We start from the raw sequence: 15,477 nt of genomic DNA, 5'->3' as shown, positions 1-15,477 counted from the left end.
AATTTTCCTGAAAAATCCACTTTTGGTGTGAACTATCGCATGCTCTTGCCCTGAAGTCACTGCTCCAAGCTCAGCGCCGAGGAGCCCTAGTGATTCAGGTGGTGAAGTGGCTTTAGGCTAAAATGGCCAGTCAGTGTTATGCCTGCCTCTGGAAGTCACTATCCATATCAAAAATGCACGTTCCTCAGAGCCTACATTCCGTCTCATCATCTTGTCTCCATAGAACCCCGGCTTCCCTGCTCCCCTCCCTGTGCCAGTCAGCCTCCCTCAGCTGTTAGCCCCCACTGTGCATTCGGTCAAGCTGTGGTAATATTCACAAGAGCGGTAGTCCTCAAGTTAGGGTAAGGGAGCTTGGCTGAGCCGAGATGCTGGACACCAGCAAGGCTCACCCACCAGGATCTGGCTTGAACATTTGGACTCAAATTCATGCATTCACAAGTTATAGTTTGACACATGTCATGAACTATATGTCACTTGAGACTGGTTGAAAGTAAAGTATTATATATGCAGCAGTTATGAGTTTATTGCAATTTATGGGGAAGCGCTTTGGGAACGGGAATGCCCTTAGCCTTTTTCTTGATCACAGACCACTTTGAGAATCTAGTGAAAGCATGTATCCCTTCCCAAGAGACATACACAGAGTATAGTTACACCTATAACATTTTGCATATAAATTCAAGAAGCGCACAGATCTTCTGATGCCATGGATTCCCTGATCTAAAGGGATTTGGAAGTGTAAAATATGATCAAGATTATTCTTTTTACATTCAAATGAACAGCAGAATGTAGAATTGTACATTTAATGTGATCTCAGTGATAACACTATATATAGGAAGGTATATGTATGTAGAAAAGACTGGAAAGACAGCACTAAGATGTAAATAGTACTTATATTTGGGTGGTGAATTTGTGATTTGTTTTAATTTTTTTCTTTGAATTTGTTATATTTTCCCAATTTAAAAATGATGTCTTTACCCGCTTATTTTCACAAAAGTAGCTGTTTATTGTGACCAATTATGGCAATACTGGGCAGAGCGCTCAAAAACAAATCTAAAAAAGACAGGCACTGCGGTGGTCACTCTTCTGGGTGGCTGTTCATTCACAGCATTTACCAGTCTCTGGGGTCATGTGATCGGCACCAGGGGAATCTTCCCAGGGGTCTTCCAGTTGGTGTGGGGGTGGGGGACTGACTCAGCTGAATCAATCAGGGTCTTTTCAAGATTTTTCTGAACTGTAACTAGCGAGGAGCCAGCCAGTTCCTCTGTGATGACAGAAGCTGTGAGTGAGGTCCAGAAGCTTTGAAGCAGGGAGGGGGACCCACTTCCTGCTGGTCTGCAAGGAGAGAGAGACAGAGACAGAGACAGAGAGACACCTCATAGTTCCTGGTTCTAGTTGCCTGTGAGTCCAGCTCACCCTCGTTCTTCTTGCATTTTGGTTTTTCAGTTCTCCCTTTGATTTATACCTTTTATTCTTCCAACAAATTTCCTTTTTGTCTGAACTAGTTAGAGCTGGATTTCTGGCACCTGAAACCAGCAAGTCCACACAATTAACAAAAGTATATTTGTAAGGACTCAAGAATAAAATTTGACCCGAGTTGTGAAATAAATGAAATCCACAATATTTCTTGACACAGACGGTGGCTGGCTCTGGGTGTCGGCGCCTGTGCAGGACAGAGGGAGTTCAAAAAGCAGAGACAAACGGAAATTACTGGTGCAGATCCTTAGCTCGTCTGTTCATTCAGGAGGTGGAACTTGTCTTCTTGGCTCCATGTATAACAAACAATAACGGGACTGTTCAGTCCTGGTTCTAAACCATAAAAATCACAGGTCACTTCTCTCATTTATGAATGTGCTGCTGGGGATAACAAATTTACAAGTGAATGAAAGATAAACATAATTTCTAATTCAACGAGCTAGAAAACAATCCATTCGTTAATTTGGCATCCTGAAGATACCTGAGCTCTGCTAAAGAGAAAATCTCAGCAAATTCGTAGAGATACTTCACAAGAATAATCAACTTTACAGATGAGTTTGTGCTCTAGACATAGTCAATTCCATTTCAACAAATGGTTAACTGTAATGAAAGTAGTTAGAAATACTGGGGCATGGCTTAATTATTCTAGGAATATTGGACACAGTGAAATTCCAAATGACCTGCTTAATTAAAATATAACTCATCCGAGCTAAAACCTCCACCTTCAAATCCAGTTCGATCTGTATCCTATGGAAAATTATATTTTCTATTGGCAAATGTGTGTTTCTACCAAGTTTAGAAATGTGTGGGAAGCAGGCCATGATGGAGCCAATGGCACCTTTGGAGGCTGGTTAGAGTGGTAAAGCCAGAGGGAAAGAATTTTGAGTTCACATCCAAACCGACTCTAAGATAATGAGACCTAGATTTTTTTAAAAAATCAACACACTATAACCTACATACTCTAATTCAAGTAAAAGATATGTTCACATTTCTTGGAGGCCGAGAGATATCATTAGCACAATATTTTAGATTGAGACTTTGAGTCATCTGCTCTTACATGTCTGATGTCTTTAGATGATTCTAGATTTGGGATTTGATGCGATGGCTATGAAATCAGCACTTTCGGCAGGCAGGGCTTTCAAACTAGTTAGAATCTCAAGTGTTCATTTTATTGTGGGTTTTGATATGAATTACTAAACTACTTTTTAGAAATGTACCAATTTTATTCCCATCAGCGGAGTATTTCATCATGCCCTCTCTACATCCCATGATTTGGCATACTTAACTATTTCTGTCACTCGAGTACCAACAGTAATGCCACATTGCTTCACTTTAGATTTCTCTGATTATTAATGAAGATAAACATTTTCTCTTATTTCTTAGCCTTTCACAGAGCTAAGTTCTGAGAAGTAATACGTTCTTTGCACACGTTTACTCCTTTTATTGATTCATGTAAGTTCTTTATATAATAATTTCCAATCATTTTCTGCCATTTTTGCCACAAACATGTCCCCATTTTATTTTATTTTATTTTATTTTATTTATTTTTTTAAGTAGGCTCCACGCCCAGCAAGGAGCCCAGTGTGAGGCTTGAACTTACTGAGATCAAGACCTGAGCTGGGAACAACAGTTGGATGCTTAACCCACCGAGCCACCCAGGCGCCCCTCCCTGTTTTTAAATATTAATACTTTTTTTTTTGAGCGTCAGCAATTCTCACTCTTTTTCTTTGTAATTTCTCCCATTGTGCTTACCTTTAAAGTCCTTCCCTCTCCCCAAATCAGATACCTCTGATTAATGTTCACTTGCACGATGTTACATAAATCCTATCAATTCACTGGATCAGAGAGGCATATTTGGGGTAATAGTGTGAAATCACTTTAGTTTTTCATAGTATGTTTTTCTTTACGCTATTTTAAAAAAAGAGAGAGAAAAGAAGGCAAAATGGAAAGGCAAGTATCTGTAGTCCCTGAGATCCTAGGGTGTTTGCTGGGTCTGATTCTCTGTGTAGAAGAGGAAACCAGCAGTGACTTGCCTCTGCCCTCGCAGTGTTTCTGGGTTTCAAGTTAGTGTCCTGGCCTGAGTCAGAAAAATAGCTAGAGGCCTGGATTTGCTAACAACAGCCCCGGTGCAAGTTACAACGAAAACACGAATGTCTCCTATCGCACCTGCCCCTCGAGTGGATTAGGTGCCTGGAAGTCCAGGGATGAAATGAAGGGCAGTCTTTTTGGGAAGGGAGGTTAGTGGGGGGAGGAGGAGCCTGGGGAGCCTGATTCCCAGCATCTTTTCCTCCTGCCCTTCCCCTCTCCTTCCTCACTCTTATGGCCTGCCCCCAAGACTTGGACAGTTATTTACAAGGAATGGGAAAAGGGGACACTTTTATATTTCCTCTCAACCAAGTTTATATTCGTAATCCGACTTCACTGCCATTTTTTCCCTTAATTCCTTGAAACTAAAATTTGTGCTAAAAATGATAGGAAGAACACAGTAAAGATCAAAGCAGGTAAAATATAGGTCATATTCTGGTCGGATCTCCCCATGAGAGGCTGGTGTCTGGAATTAGAGCTTCAGAAATGCCCCCAAATGAGGAGCAGCTGTTTTCTATCTGGGTAATCAAACTCTCAGGCTAGGAGTTCAAGTGCCACACTGCCATCGACTCACCAGGGAACCCTGCAGTTATTATGTGATAAGCACATCTAATGAATGAAGGAACATGAAAATTATTTCCTCTACATTGGCCACGGGGGCATAATTTAGGCAAAAGAGCAATAGAAATGGAATCAGAAGGTTCTAGAATCAGTACAGCTACTATGCCACCTAACTGAGCCTCCTTGAGCCTCAGTTTCCAAATCTATTATGGTTGTCTATCCACAGAGTTGATACAACATATTTGAAAGCATTTTAACACTTGATCGGAGGGGATCGTTGTAATGCCCGTTAGGGCCCCTGCCTCCGAGGACAATGAAATCCAGGAAGGGAAGAGCAAGCTCATTGGACTCAGCACACCCACACATGTCAAACTGAAATCCTCTGCCCACTTGGGCCGCTCTCGCTCTCTCCCCACTGCTCATTTATATCACCTGAATCTCTAGCCAAGCTGGGCATACCTGAGCTAATGCCAGATTTTCCCTTAGCTTCTTTCGGTCCATTCAACTCAACAAATATTCACACAGTACCTTTGTGTGGACCACTATTTTCCAGTTGGTGGAAATCAGCCATGGACCCATCTTTAAGTTCTGTCTTCGGCCCTTCTTCTCCAGTCTCTTAGCCTACCCCCGTCCATCTCCCCCAGGGAGCACATGGGGATGACTAACAGAGTTTTGTCTTGCACTACTTCACCCATTATATAGTCAGAGGCAGAGAATCAGACCCAGCAAACACCCTCTCAGATGTTCCCCATCTTCTGCGTGCCACCCATTGGCCAAAGCCGACTAAGAGGCAGCAGGCAGGGAGCCCAGGTGATACAATTCAAGGGCTCGGTGTCTCAGGAGATAGAGCCTGCGAAGAAGGGTAGTGAATGCAGGAGAGCTCTGGGTGGGCGAAGGGAGAGTAATCAGCTCATCTGCTAATTGATTGAGAAAAAAAAATGATTTCCTCATGTTTCTTTTCTCTTCTGAAGGACTAAGGGCTCTTCATTGTCCTTAGAATAAAGTAAGAGTTTCCTCTACAAATCCTGGGCCGTCAGGCTCGGTTTTACATTGCCTTTTCGGGTATGCATCCTGGCCTTGTCACCGAGCGGACTACCACAGTTCATTACCTAGCTTCACGGGGACTTTATTTCCTATTACACAAACAGGGTAGTACCTCTCTTGGAGATCTGCCGCAAGGTCGTATCTTCCTTGTGCTTTAGACCTGCCCTGCTGTTTCTTACACAAATCCCACTGTCCCTGGAGGGGGGACACATTCCACACGAAACCTCCTCCCTCCTCAGGTCTTCACTGATGTCTCACCTTCTCCCTATTTAAGCTCCTATGCAAGCCAATCAATTTTTGTACATTAAAAATATTTGAGTTGAGAGTTATCTGGATCTTTTTCTAGTTTGGACTGTCTTGCTGACAGAGCGATATGGGATTCTTAACTTCCTCCTCCATCCTTGTTTGTTTCACTGACCCCACCTTGTACTTACGTCTATGGCTGCGGTGGCGGTGCTGCTCGAGGGTTATTATGACCATCAAGTCACCACATGACGCAACTCCTGATGATCGGCTCAGGACTTCAGTCATGTTGTAATTATACAACACACTCAGGAAAGATGATCTGATAAAGACTGATTTTAAACATACTAATTTAAAAATAATGGCAACAACACGGGAGCAGGTCGCACAGCTTGGGAAAGATAACACGCTGTGTGTGCACGTTGGGTTTTAAATACACTACCCGTGACTGCCTTCTGGGCCATACTCCTCTAAAGCACTGAAGGGAAACTAAGCAGGTGTGGGAGAGAAATTAGGTTTGGAAAGACCTTGGAGTTCCTGAGTAAATTGTTATGGCTCCGGCTCCCCCTAGTGTGCTGAACAACACAGGTACCCAGTGTGCAAGGGCTGAGTTCAAGCTCGGGAGCTGAGCATTTGTACCTCCGGCCGCCAGCCTTTCTGGAGCAACTCGAGATCTCCATTTTGCCACCCTTTGCTCCTTACTGCAGAACCGACCGCAGACGAAGTGGGGCAGACGTACTTTACGCAGTCTGATGGGAGCACCAGTCTTCATGGAAGTCGTAAATTGATTCGAGACATCGAACGATATTAAAAAGTGTTTAAAAACTACCTTAAAAAGAGTTTCCACTTTCTCGTGAATGTAATTAGGGAGCATAAGCAACACTGAAAGGTGACTCCTTGTTCATTATTTTACTAAAAATGTTATTTTCCCCCACCTTCTATTTATCTAAATGTTAATTATCTGCAAGTATATTTTCCTCAAGCAGGATACATGCACCACTTGGAAGACCAAACATTGGACCATAGCAGAAGGAAAGCAACTCTTCCAATGGGGGAAAAATGACACATTACAGCAATGTTTCTCAAAGTGTGATCTCCAGAACACTAGTTCCATAGCTATTAATGGGTCTTACTTAATAAGGGTTTCATGACAAATAGTTTTTGAAGAATGTGGGGTTCGACAAAGATAAACTGACTTTTTAAAACAATCTTTCTTTATTTCAGAAAAAGAGAGAGAGCACAAGTGGAAGTGGAGAGGGAGAGAATCCCAAGCTGACTCTGTGCTGAGCATGGAGCCCGACACGGAGCTCAGTCTCACGATCACGAGGTCACCACCTGAGCTGAAACCAAGTCAGACGCCTAACCGACTGTGCCACCCAGGTGCCCCAAGATAAGCTAATTTTTAAAAACTGCGGTATTCTTCCAGACCCTTAGTGTGCTCTTAAAATACCATTGTACTGTGTGACACTTTGAGCTAAAGCATTTTCCAACTTGTTTGGAAATGGTTTTTTTTTTTTTTTTCATCCCTGGTTTCATCTCACACACCTGGTTCGTGAATTATCTTTTGGGGATATGCACTGGATTAGAATTTCATTAACTTTCAATCAAAGATGGAGAACAAACAGGAAAGTATGCCAGAGGAGGAAAGGAGATGGTAAATTCGATGCAAGCAGGAAATAGGGGGGCTGTAAAGAAGGTTGTGATCAGTGAAAAATTAGTAACACAAAAGATTTAGAGTCCTCTATTGACAGTCTTGTAATGGAGTCAGAAGGATCAACCGTGCTGCCCACGTCACAGCCTAGGAAATCATTACCAGATTCTCCCTAAACGTCAGGGCAGTGATGCCATGTTGAGAATAAGACTCCAAAAAGTACAGTACCCCATCCTATCAGGTTTCCAACCTTTATGAAAACTTTTCTTGTGCACAACCTCTACTAATGGACCTGGATGTTTTAGGCTCTTTGTCATGAACAAGATCACAGATACGCAGGGTAATTAAAGAAGTTAGAAGATGCCTGTATTTAGAAGCTGTGAGTTAGAGAGGATTCCTGTACCACACAGCTAGACAAACTCCTCCCAAAGAGAGTGTTAGAGAAAACTGGAAAGCCATAAAGTGGTTTGTCTTGGATAATGGCACAGGATAAAAATACTGACGTCCACCAGAATGTGCCTATTCCTACTGGCTCCATTCACATTTCCCAAGCGCTGCTTTCCACGGACTCATGGATAGGTTAGGCGGCACCATGTGCGGACGTGAGGGATGGGGGGCATGGGTGGACCTAGACTTGTGTGCACTTGTAGGCCCTCTTGCCGAGGACAGAGCATTTGGTGGAGAAAACGAACACTGATCAGCCCCAAAAGGATTGTGGCTCTTAGTCTCTTAGCCTATGGGGGTGGAGGGGGGTGGGGGACAAAGTTCATCCCAGAAGCAACTCTCGGTGTTCAGTGGCCCTATTTTCCAGCTGGGCTGACTCCAGGCAGGGGGAGGTCAAGTGATTTACTCAAGCGCCCAGTGAAATAGAGCAGCTGGGAGGTGAACTCGGGGCCTTCGCTGGTGTGCAGCCTCTGCCCGGTCAGCCAACAGCTCTGCTGCCTGGTTCTCGCGGCTTCTCCAGCTGCACCACGCAGCCAGCGTGCTGTGTCTGGCGTGGCCGACCTCCCGGCTGTCTCTGCTCATGACTGGAATGGGAGGCGTGTTACAGGTCAAGTCTGAATGTTCTGGCAGCACAGCGTAAGGCAGATTGCTCCATGCCTGCGCAAAGCATACAGTCTGGCGAAAGCCAGATTGAAGATAGCTCAACTCACACGCCAAGATTCCAAAGGAAAAACTTAGCTCACATTTTTCCTTTGCACGGTGATTTTTCTTCCCTTCCTATTCTCTCTCTCTCTCTTTTTTTTAAAGGGAATCCCCATGTTGACAAGTTGAAATCCAAAGTGCACGCGTGGTCAGTTCACAAGTCTGTGACCCATGAACACCTGTGGGAATCAGCAGGGCCGGGAGCTGTGAGCCAAGCCTGCCCTGCGCAGAAAGGAATTCTGCAGTGCGTGAAGCAGTAGTCGGTGAGGGGAGAGGCCGGGGAGCGCTCAGGGTCTGGGTCCTCTCTCGCTCGGGCTTCCCAGGGCCAAGTCTGCACTCGACTTCCACTAGCTTTATGAGCTGCATTTCACTTTATTTTCCGAGGCAGGTCCTTCTGAAACTTTTTACAGGAACTAGAACGTGAATCTTCATTTTGATTTTTAAGAGACATAAAACTTGATAATCTGAGAGGGGCAACACGTAGCCCAAATCCTTTGGGTAGAGAGAAACATCTAACATGAAACGGGTTTATTTCCACATCTGTCTCTAAGGACTTACATGATTAGGCCCTCCCTCTCTGGAAGGGGGTCCCACAGGCCCCACTCCCAGGAGAGCTGCCCAGGGAGGCCGTGTAGAGGGACTTTGGCTCCCTCATCATTTTAAAGTTTTGATTTGTTTGATATTTGAAAGTTAATCAAACCCTCAATGGAAAAAGTGAGCATGTGATGTATTTGTGTCTTGTATTTGTCCGGGCCTTCGATTCCTTACGTATAAAGGACAAGAGCCAGGTGACTGCTGAGCCCCACTGCAGTCGCAGGGGTGTGTGATTGTAGGCTCGCTTCTCTCCTAGTCAGAGATTAGTTCTTCTGCTCTCACTTCTCTGCTGTCATCTGGGTGTTCTGAGAGGAATTGTGTTTCCACAAAATTCGTATGTTGATGTCCTACCGCCCAGCACCTCAGAATATGACTGTATTTGGAGATAGGGTCTCTGTTGGGCTAATCAAGTTAACATGAAGTAATCAGGGTGGGCAGTAATCCAATATGAGTGGTGTCCTTATTAAAAGAAGAATTTGGGCACAGACATCAGGGTGCACACAGGTGAGACTATGTGAAGGCAGAGGGAGAAGATGCCCAGGTGCAAGTCAAAGAGAGAGGCCTCAGGAGAAACCAGGGCTGCTGACATTTTGATCTCAAACTTCTAGCCTCCAGAAGTGTGAGAAAATAAATTTCTGTTGTTTAAGCCAGTCTATGGCCCTAACACGCTGAGCTCCTCCATGATGAATTTTCTGAGCTGTGAAAGTTCTGTGTTTTTCTTAACAGACTCTTAATATTGGTTTTAGCCTAAAACAGGCTTTACTTTTGTAGGGTATTCAACACACTTTTTTAAAAAAATTATTCTCATCACCAGATGTGAAACAAGTTATTTTAGTACAATAAATCCTCTTTACTTTTACTTAAAGAGAATTTCATAAGTTTGACCCACAGAACAATTGTTCTGAATGCGTACCGACCATCGCTCTGCCTTCTGAGAAATCCTACCGTTATCCACAAACTTCATTTAAAGCCAAATAGTTCACTGGATGAACTGGTAGGTAACAGCACATTTATGAAGTACTTCGGACCAAACAAAGCAACTCCAGGGGTGTTTGGTCCAGGTTTCGTTCAGTACTTTTGTCTTTGAAGATCACTCGGAGTCGAACATCATGTGACCAAGTTACAGAACAAATTAAATGATAAATATAACCACTTGTCACTTGTTTAAGACTCAGACTCTTACTTAAAGCATATTATTACCAAAATAGGTTTTTCCTTCATTAGTACCAAGATCTTGATTCTTTCCTTTTACAAAATAGCCACATGTAGTTGGCACGTGGTGTCCGATAGCTAGAAAGCCTGGGGACTCCCTGACTTTCTGCAAGTCCCCCCGTTTTTGAAACTTTTTATTTTTTGAGAGAGAGTGAGACAGAGAGCGCGCGTGCGCACACGAGCAGGGGCAGAGGGAGAGGGAGAAGCAGACTGCCTGCTGAGCAGGGAGCCTGAGATGGGACTCAATCCCAGGACCCTGGGATCATGACCTGAGCTAAAGGCAGACGCTTAACCGACTGAGCCACCCAGGCACCCCTACAAGTCCCTTTTGATGCAGCTGAGAAATTTCACAGGGAGAGTGTTTCTGGATCAAAGCTGCTTGCTTGGGAGATGAGAGTCACCCACGTTTTGAGGCTCCACCTGTCGGGGAAAGAGATCAGACTACACGCTAAGAGGCGTGGTGTGGCGTATCCTTCCTTGCCCGTGTTAGGGCACATGTGCAGCCAGGACCCCCGCCACCATGGGCCTGAGGGTTCTGCAGAAGCACCCCGACACCGAACCAGCCAGGGCACGTGGGGGTAAAGTCAGTGGCTCGGGGTTGTATACACACGACCAGATGAATTTTTTCAGCCAGCTTTTTGGTGTCATCCAATTATGAGAATCGAGTTTACAGACTTAAAAAAATACATTTTTCTAAAAAAATCCCATCTTGATAGAAAAAGTTTAGCCAGTTAAGAAGGCAGAGGGCGCTGTGAAGAATGACAGGCACTTTGATTTCCAGCTATCAACAGAATGGAAAAAAAAGTTCAATTTATTTATATTCATTTATTTATATGGATAATGAATAAGTTAAGGAACACTTCATCTCAAACACAGATTGCTTTATTTTAGCTAAGCTAATGTTTCAGTTCCATATATATTTTTGAATTTCCATCCATGTCAAACACCGTTTTTCTCTTTCTTCTTAAAAAAAAAAAAGATTTACAAGCACTTTTACGGCACTCAAGGAAAGTAGGCTGAAGGTTCATAATAATAATTTTCCTTTTAAAAAACATCCATCAGACCAAAATAAAAATCATTTTAATTAACTCCTTCCTGAGTAACTAAAACCTTGGAATGTGCTGAAAGGTTATAATAAATAAGGCAGTCAAAGATCAACCAGCTTAAAATGTATTTTTTAAATTAAACTATGTAAAATGTACAATATATTTCATGAAGTACAAACTGTGTTGGGCTCAGGGCCAAGGAAATGTTGTCATGTGTGCCAATCAACTGACGGAGTGCCTTGACTTTTAGGACGTAGAGGCTATTTGTTGGGGCAAAGTAACGGTCAGGCCCTGCAAGGGAATCAGTCAGCGTCTCTTGCTGTGACATTGCCAGGATCAGGGCTGACGAGAATTGCTTTTGAACACACAGGTCGAAGTGCTCGTGTGAACTCGCACAAGGACGCTGCCTTGTAAAGATGACCGTGGTCCTGCTGTTCTGACAAGGACAGAGAACACGAAGCCGATTCGATTTTATTTTCAGAGAGTGAGCTTGCTCAGTGTGTAAACTAATCATCATACTTTATATGCAGTTTCATAGAAATGACTCACCATGTACCAGGCAGTCGTCCTTGGTTTTATTTTGAATAGGACAGCTGTTCTCTGCGTTGCTGTTTAAGGTAGGCCTAATGGTAGGGCCCTGGGCTTTCTCAACAGGACAAAGGATATTTCCTCTTCTAAGAACATTTCTCTTAAGCACGTCTCTGCCCCAGTTCTCTGAGGCAGAAAGGAGGCCCACCAGTGGCCAAATGCTGGATTTTGTGCCTCTGTGGTCCCAGCCTTCACTGGACTCCTGTGGGGTGGAGCCTTTTCAATACATCTCATGATAGAGTAGCTTTAGTGCTCACTCGACAGGTTCCCAAGGACTTGCTTTCTATCTTGGCTACCGTCCAATTTTAGTGAACGAAGAAAAAACTCTAGAGAGACTTGTTGGTTTCTGAAAAGTAGAAAATGTGTAGCTTGTGTAAAGTCAGTCTTATTTACTATTAAGGGTTCCCAACTCACGCTTTGCTAGTGCTCTGAAAGGGCTGGCTCTAGGGAAAAAAACATGAAGGAGACAAAATCTGGGGCAAGTATTCTGCCTACCATCACCTCCCGCACCCCTCCCCTGCTTCTTGTTGGCTGTATGTTAACACCCGGGAATATATGTATACTCAGGGCCGGGGAGGGGGGAGCAGTTAAAGATGAAAACATTTCAGAATCCGAAGACCCATGGGATCATGAATTGGTGGCAGATGATGGGTAAGAAATGGGGAGAAGAGAAATCTGGAACAATGGAACTGCCCAGCAGTTACGCGGACCGCTCTGGGGGCAGACGCCCACTCAGAGAGCTGGTCAGGCGGTCTCCTACCAGAAGCTCTTGCTTCTTCTCCTCTTGATGTCTTCATAAGGGTTCTCAGGAAAGAGCCGTTTCAGTAAGACATGGGACTGTAGTTTCACTGCTGCCTGAGTAGAACTCAGGACCCCCCCCTTTTTTTAACCAAAACCAGGTACCTCTCAAGGGACCAAAGGTGAAAGATGCCAGTGACTGTGGGACCCAACTGGGCCAGGGGTGTGCCTGGTAGATTATGCATCGTCTGTGGTCAGGCTTAGAATTTCTGCCCACAGCAGTCAAATGCCAGAGCTAAACTGGTTCCTGGGTTTCCAGTGAAAGCAATGCTGGGGAGAGAGATGTTTCATATTGGGTGCAAAGAACACAGCCACACCGGTTCCTGACGTCACGTGACCTCCAGAGTTGCTCTGTCTCACCTACACTCTTCCTTACACAGCAAACAAATTCTTTTCCCTGCTGTGCTACTTTGAGATCTGTCAGAATGGTGCCTGGAAAGGGAGTGTCTCAATGGAGCTTGCCGTGCACCTTGACCTTGAAAGGTACTCAAGGCTCTGGATGGGTTGGGGGTGTGGCACCAACTCCCGCTCTTTCAGAGATAAGTATGCTGCTGTTGGTCAAAGTGTCCCCTGAAACCGACCAGAGGCAGAATTCTACCCATGGGGGGGGGGGGGGGGCGGAAACCACTCATCCAGGGGCATCCTCCCTTTTGAGGCCCTTATCAGTCTTAGCTTCTCCTCTTAGATCCTTCTGGAGTGGATTCCCTGGTCTCTGAAGTGGTTTTGTATTTCTACCGAAATAGATAAGTCTGGATGTTTCCTACCGCTGAGGTAATATTTTTACAAGTCATTTTACAAATGATAAGTTACTGGGCTGTGGGCTCTATTTCTCCCCCTCCTCTCATTACGCTCGAGAGAAAAGCTATGTTATGATGGGCTGCCCTGTGATGGTCCCATCTAGTGTACCTGGGAAAGGACCCAAGGAGCCAGGAAGACACAATGTAGTTAGACAAGTAAGACCCGCAAAACCGGGCATCTCCCAATGACCCCAACATGTGGGAATGTTTTGTTCTTTTTAATGCAGCTGAGCATTAACTTAGTCCCTTAAGGATATTTCTCCCCCCCACAAAAGAACTTTCTGGAAAAGGGAGATACAGCCAGTGGAGGCAACACAGTGCTGGCATCACCTCTTATAAATATCTTCTAGCCACTTCTCGTCATCTTGCTCCTCATCATCGATCGGCTCCTCGGTTTCCAGTGGGGTTGGAATAAAGAACTGGGGCCTCAGAGGGGGTCTGCTGACGCGGGACTTCAGTCCAAACTTGCGCTTAAGCAGGTGGAACTGCTCTTTGACGTAGTGGTAGAACTCATACTCGTATCTCATTCGCTGGTAGAGAATCTGCACGGCCTCAGGGGAGGGAACAGTCTTCTTCACGGTCACAGTCATATTTCCAAGTTTCCTATGCTCTGGAAAAGAACCGGGGTGGCACATGAGCAGCCGTCTCTAATGCTTTCGCTCAAAAGGAATAAGGACGAAGCCCTGCATTATGTGCCTGAGACTGGCAGCTCCTAGAGAACGAGAAACTCAGCGTGCAAAGAATAGAAGGGAAAAATGGTTCCCCGCAATATTTAGAAAGATTTCACCATATTCTAGGTGTTAATATCAACATTAGTTGACCAAACATAAATGATCTGATGTTCTTTGCACGGAATGCGAACTATGTAATTTGACCACAATTCAATTATCTACAAATGACACATTCTTCTGAACAGGAAAATCTACCCGGTTTCCTTTCTTACTTCCTGTTACACACATCGAGGGCTTTACTTTCAGGAGGAAGCATGGGGAAAAGCTCTCACCACTTTCTAATCATCTTGTTTTTTCTTTTAAGGTATTAATATGCATTATTGAGAGTTTAATTTGATATACAATCTATTTGCATTTCATCATTTCATTAGCACATTTGTCAAGAAAAATAAAGGAAGAACCGCTAGATTTCTTAAAATACACTGTTAACTGTTGTAAATTTTGAAGGCTTTTAAAGTTGTGGTCAATTATAACTAAAATCTGCTTAGTTTTATATTAGTGACTAATAATACAATGTTCTATATATTTTATATGTAACACCTAACAAAAAATGTTTTATATATATATATATATAAATTTTTTTTAAAGAATTTATTTATTTATTTGACAGAGAGAGACAGCCAGCGAGAGAGGGAACACAAGCAGGGGGAGTGGGAGAGGAAGAAGCAGGCTCATAGCGGAGGAGCCTGATGTGGGGCTCGATCCCATAACGCCAGGATCACGCCCTGAGCCGAAGGCAGAAGCTTAACCGCTGTGCCACCCAGGCGCCCCTATATATATAAAATTTTAACCCTATTAAAGTGTACATTTCAGTGGCATTAATTCCATTCATAATGTGCAACCATCACCACTATTTCCAAAATTTTTTCATTGATCCAAACAGAAACTCTGCACCCATTAAACTCCCTGTCACCCTCCCCAGGTAACCTCTAATCTACTCTGCCTGTGAATTTGCCTTTTTTAGGTACCTCATGCGAACGGAACCATACAATACGCCCTTTTGTGTCTGGTTTTTTCAGGTAGCATAGGTTTTTCACCTTTTCAAGGTTCAGCCACATTATATATTTATCAGTATCTCATTCCTTTTTATGAATGAACAGTATTCCATCGTATGGCTAGACCACAGTTTGTTCATCCGTCTATCCATTGATGGACACTTGGGTTGTTTCTACTTTTCGGCTACTGTGAAGAGTGCTGTGGTGAGCATGTGTATACAATACTTGTTTGTGTCCCTGACTGCAGTTCTTTGGGGCACACTTTGGGTGCCTGCTGGCAATGTACGAAGGCTCCAATTTCCCCAAACCTTCTTCTATAATTGTTATTTTTATTAAAAAAAAAATTTACGACCATTCCAGTAAGTGTGAATTGGTATCTCATTGTGGTTTTGATTTTCATTCCACTAATGACTAAGGATCTTTTCGTGCGTTTGTTGGCCATTTGTATATCTTCTTTAAGAAATGTCTAGTCAAGTCCTTCCCCTATTTTGGCATTAGATTGTTTAAACTGTC

General features: G+C 43.9%; 1 protein-coding gene across 7 annotated transcripts in view; it reads right to left on the bottom strand.

Moving 5' to 3' along the window:
- Positions 1-1,000: 1,000 nt before the first annotated feature.
- The window catches only part of UST (uronyl 2-sulfotransferase), a 299,636-nt gene continuing 285,159 nt past the window's right edge, over positions 1,001-15,477 (bottom strand). For 3 of the 7 annotated variants that reach the window (XM_087865574.1, XM_087865573.1, XM_045805311.2), the window contains exon 8: positions 13,441-13,848. In XM_087865574.1, coding sequence (XP_087721700.1) covers positions 13,565-13,848 — 284 coding nt within the window. In that variant the 3' untranslated portion in view covers positions 13,441-13,564. Of the gene's footprint in view, positions 1,333-1,359; positions 1,807-10,875; positions 11,990-13,440; positions 13,849-15,477 lie in introns of those variants that run through there. The other 4 variants (XM_087865575.1, XM_045805312.2, XM_087865572.1 and 1 more) reach the window with 4 other exon arrangements.

The sequence above is a fragment of the Ursus americanus genome, chromosome 11, assembly GCF_024610735.1.
Source record: "Ursus americanus isolate L20-20 chromosome 11, mUrsAme1.1.p, whole genome shotgun sequence".
Classification (NCBI taxonomy): Eukaryota; Metazoa; Chordata; class Mammalia; order Carnivora; family Ursidae; genus Ursus; species Ursus americanus.
The sequence above is the reverse complement of the archived record's forward strand: the minus strand, read 5'-3'. Positions and strand labels throughout refer to the sequence as shown.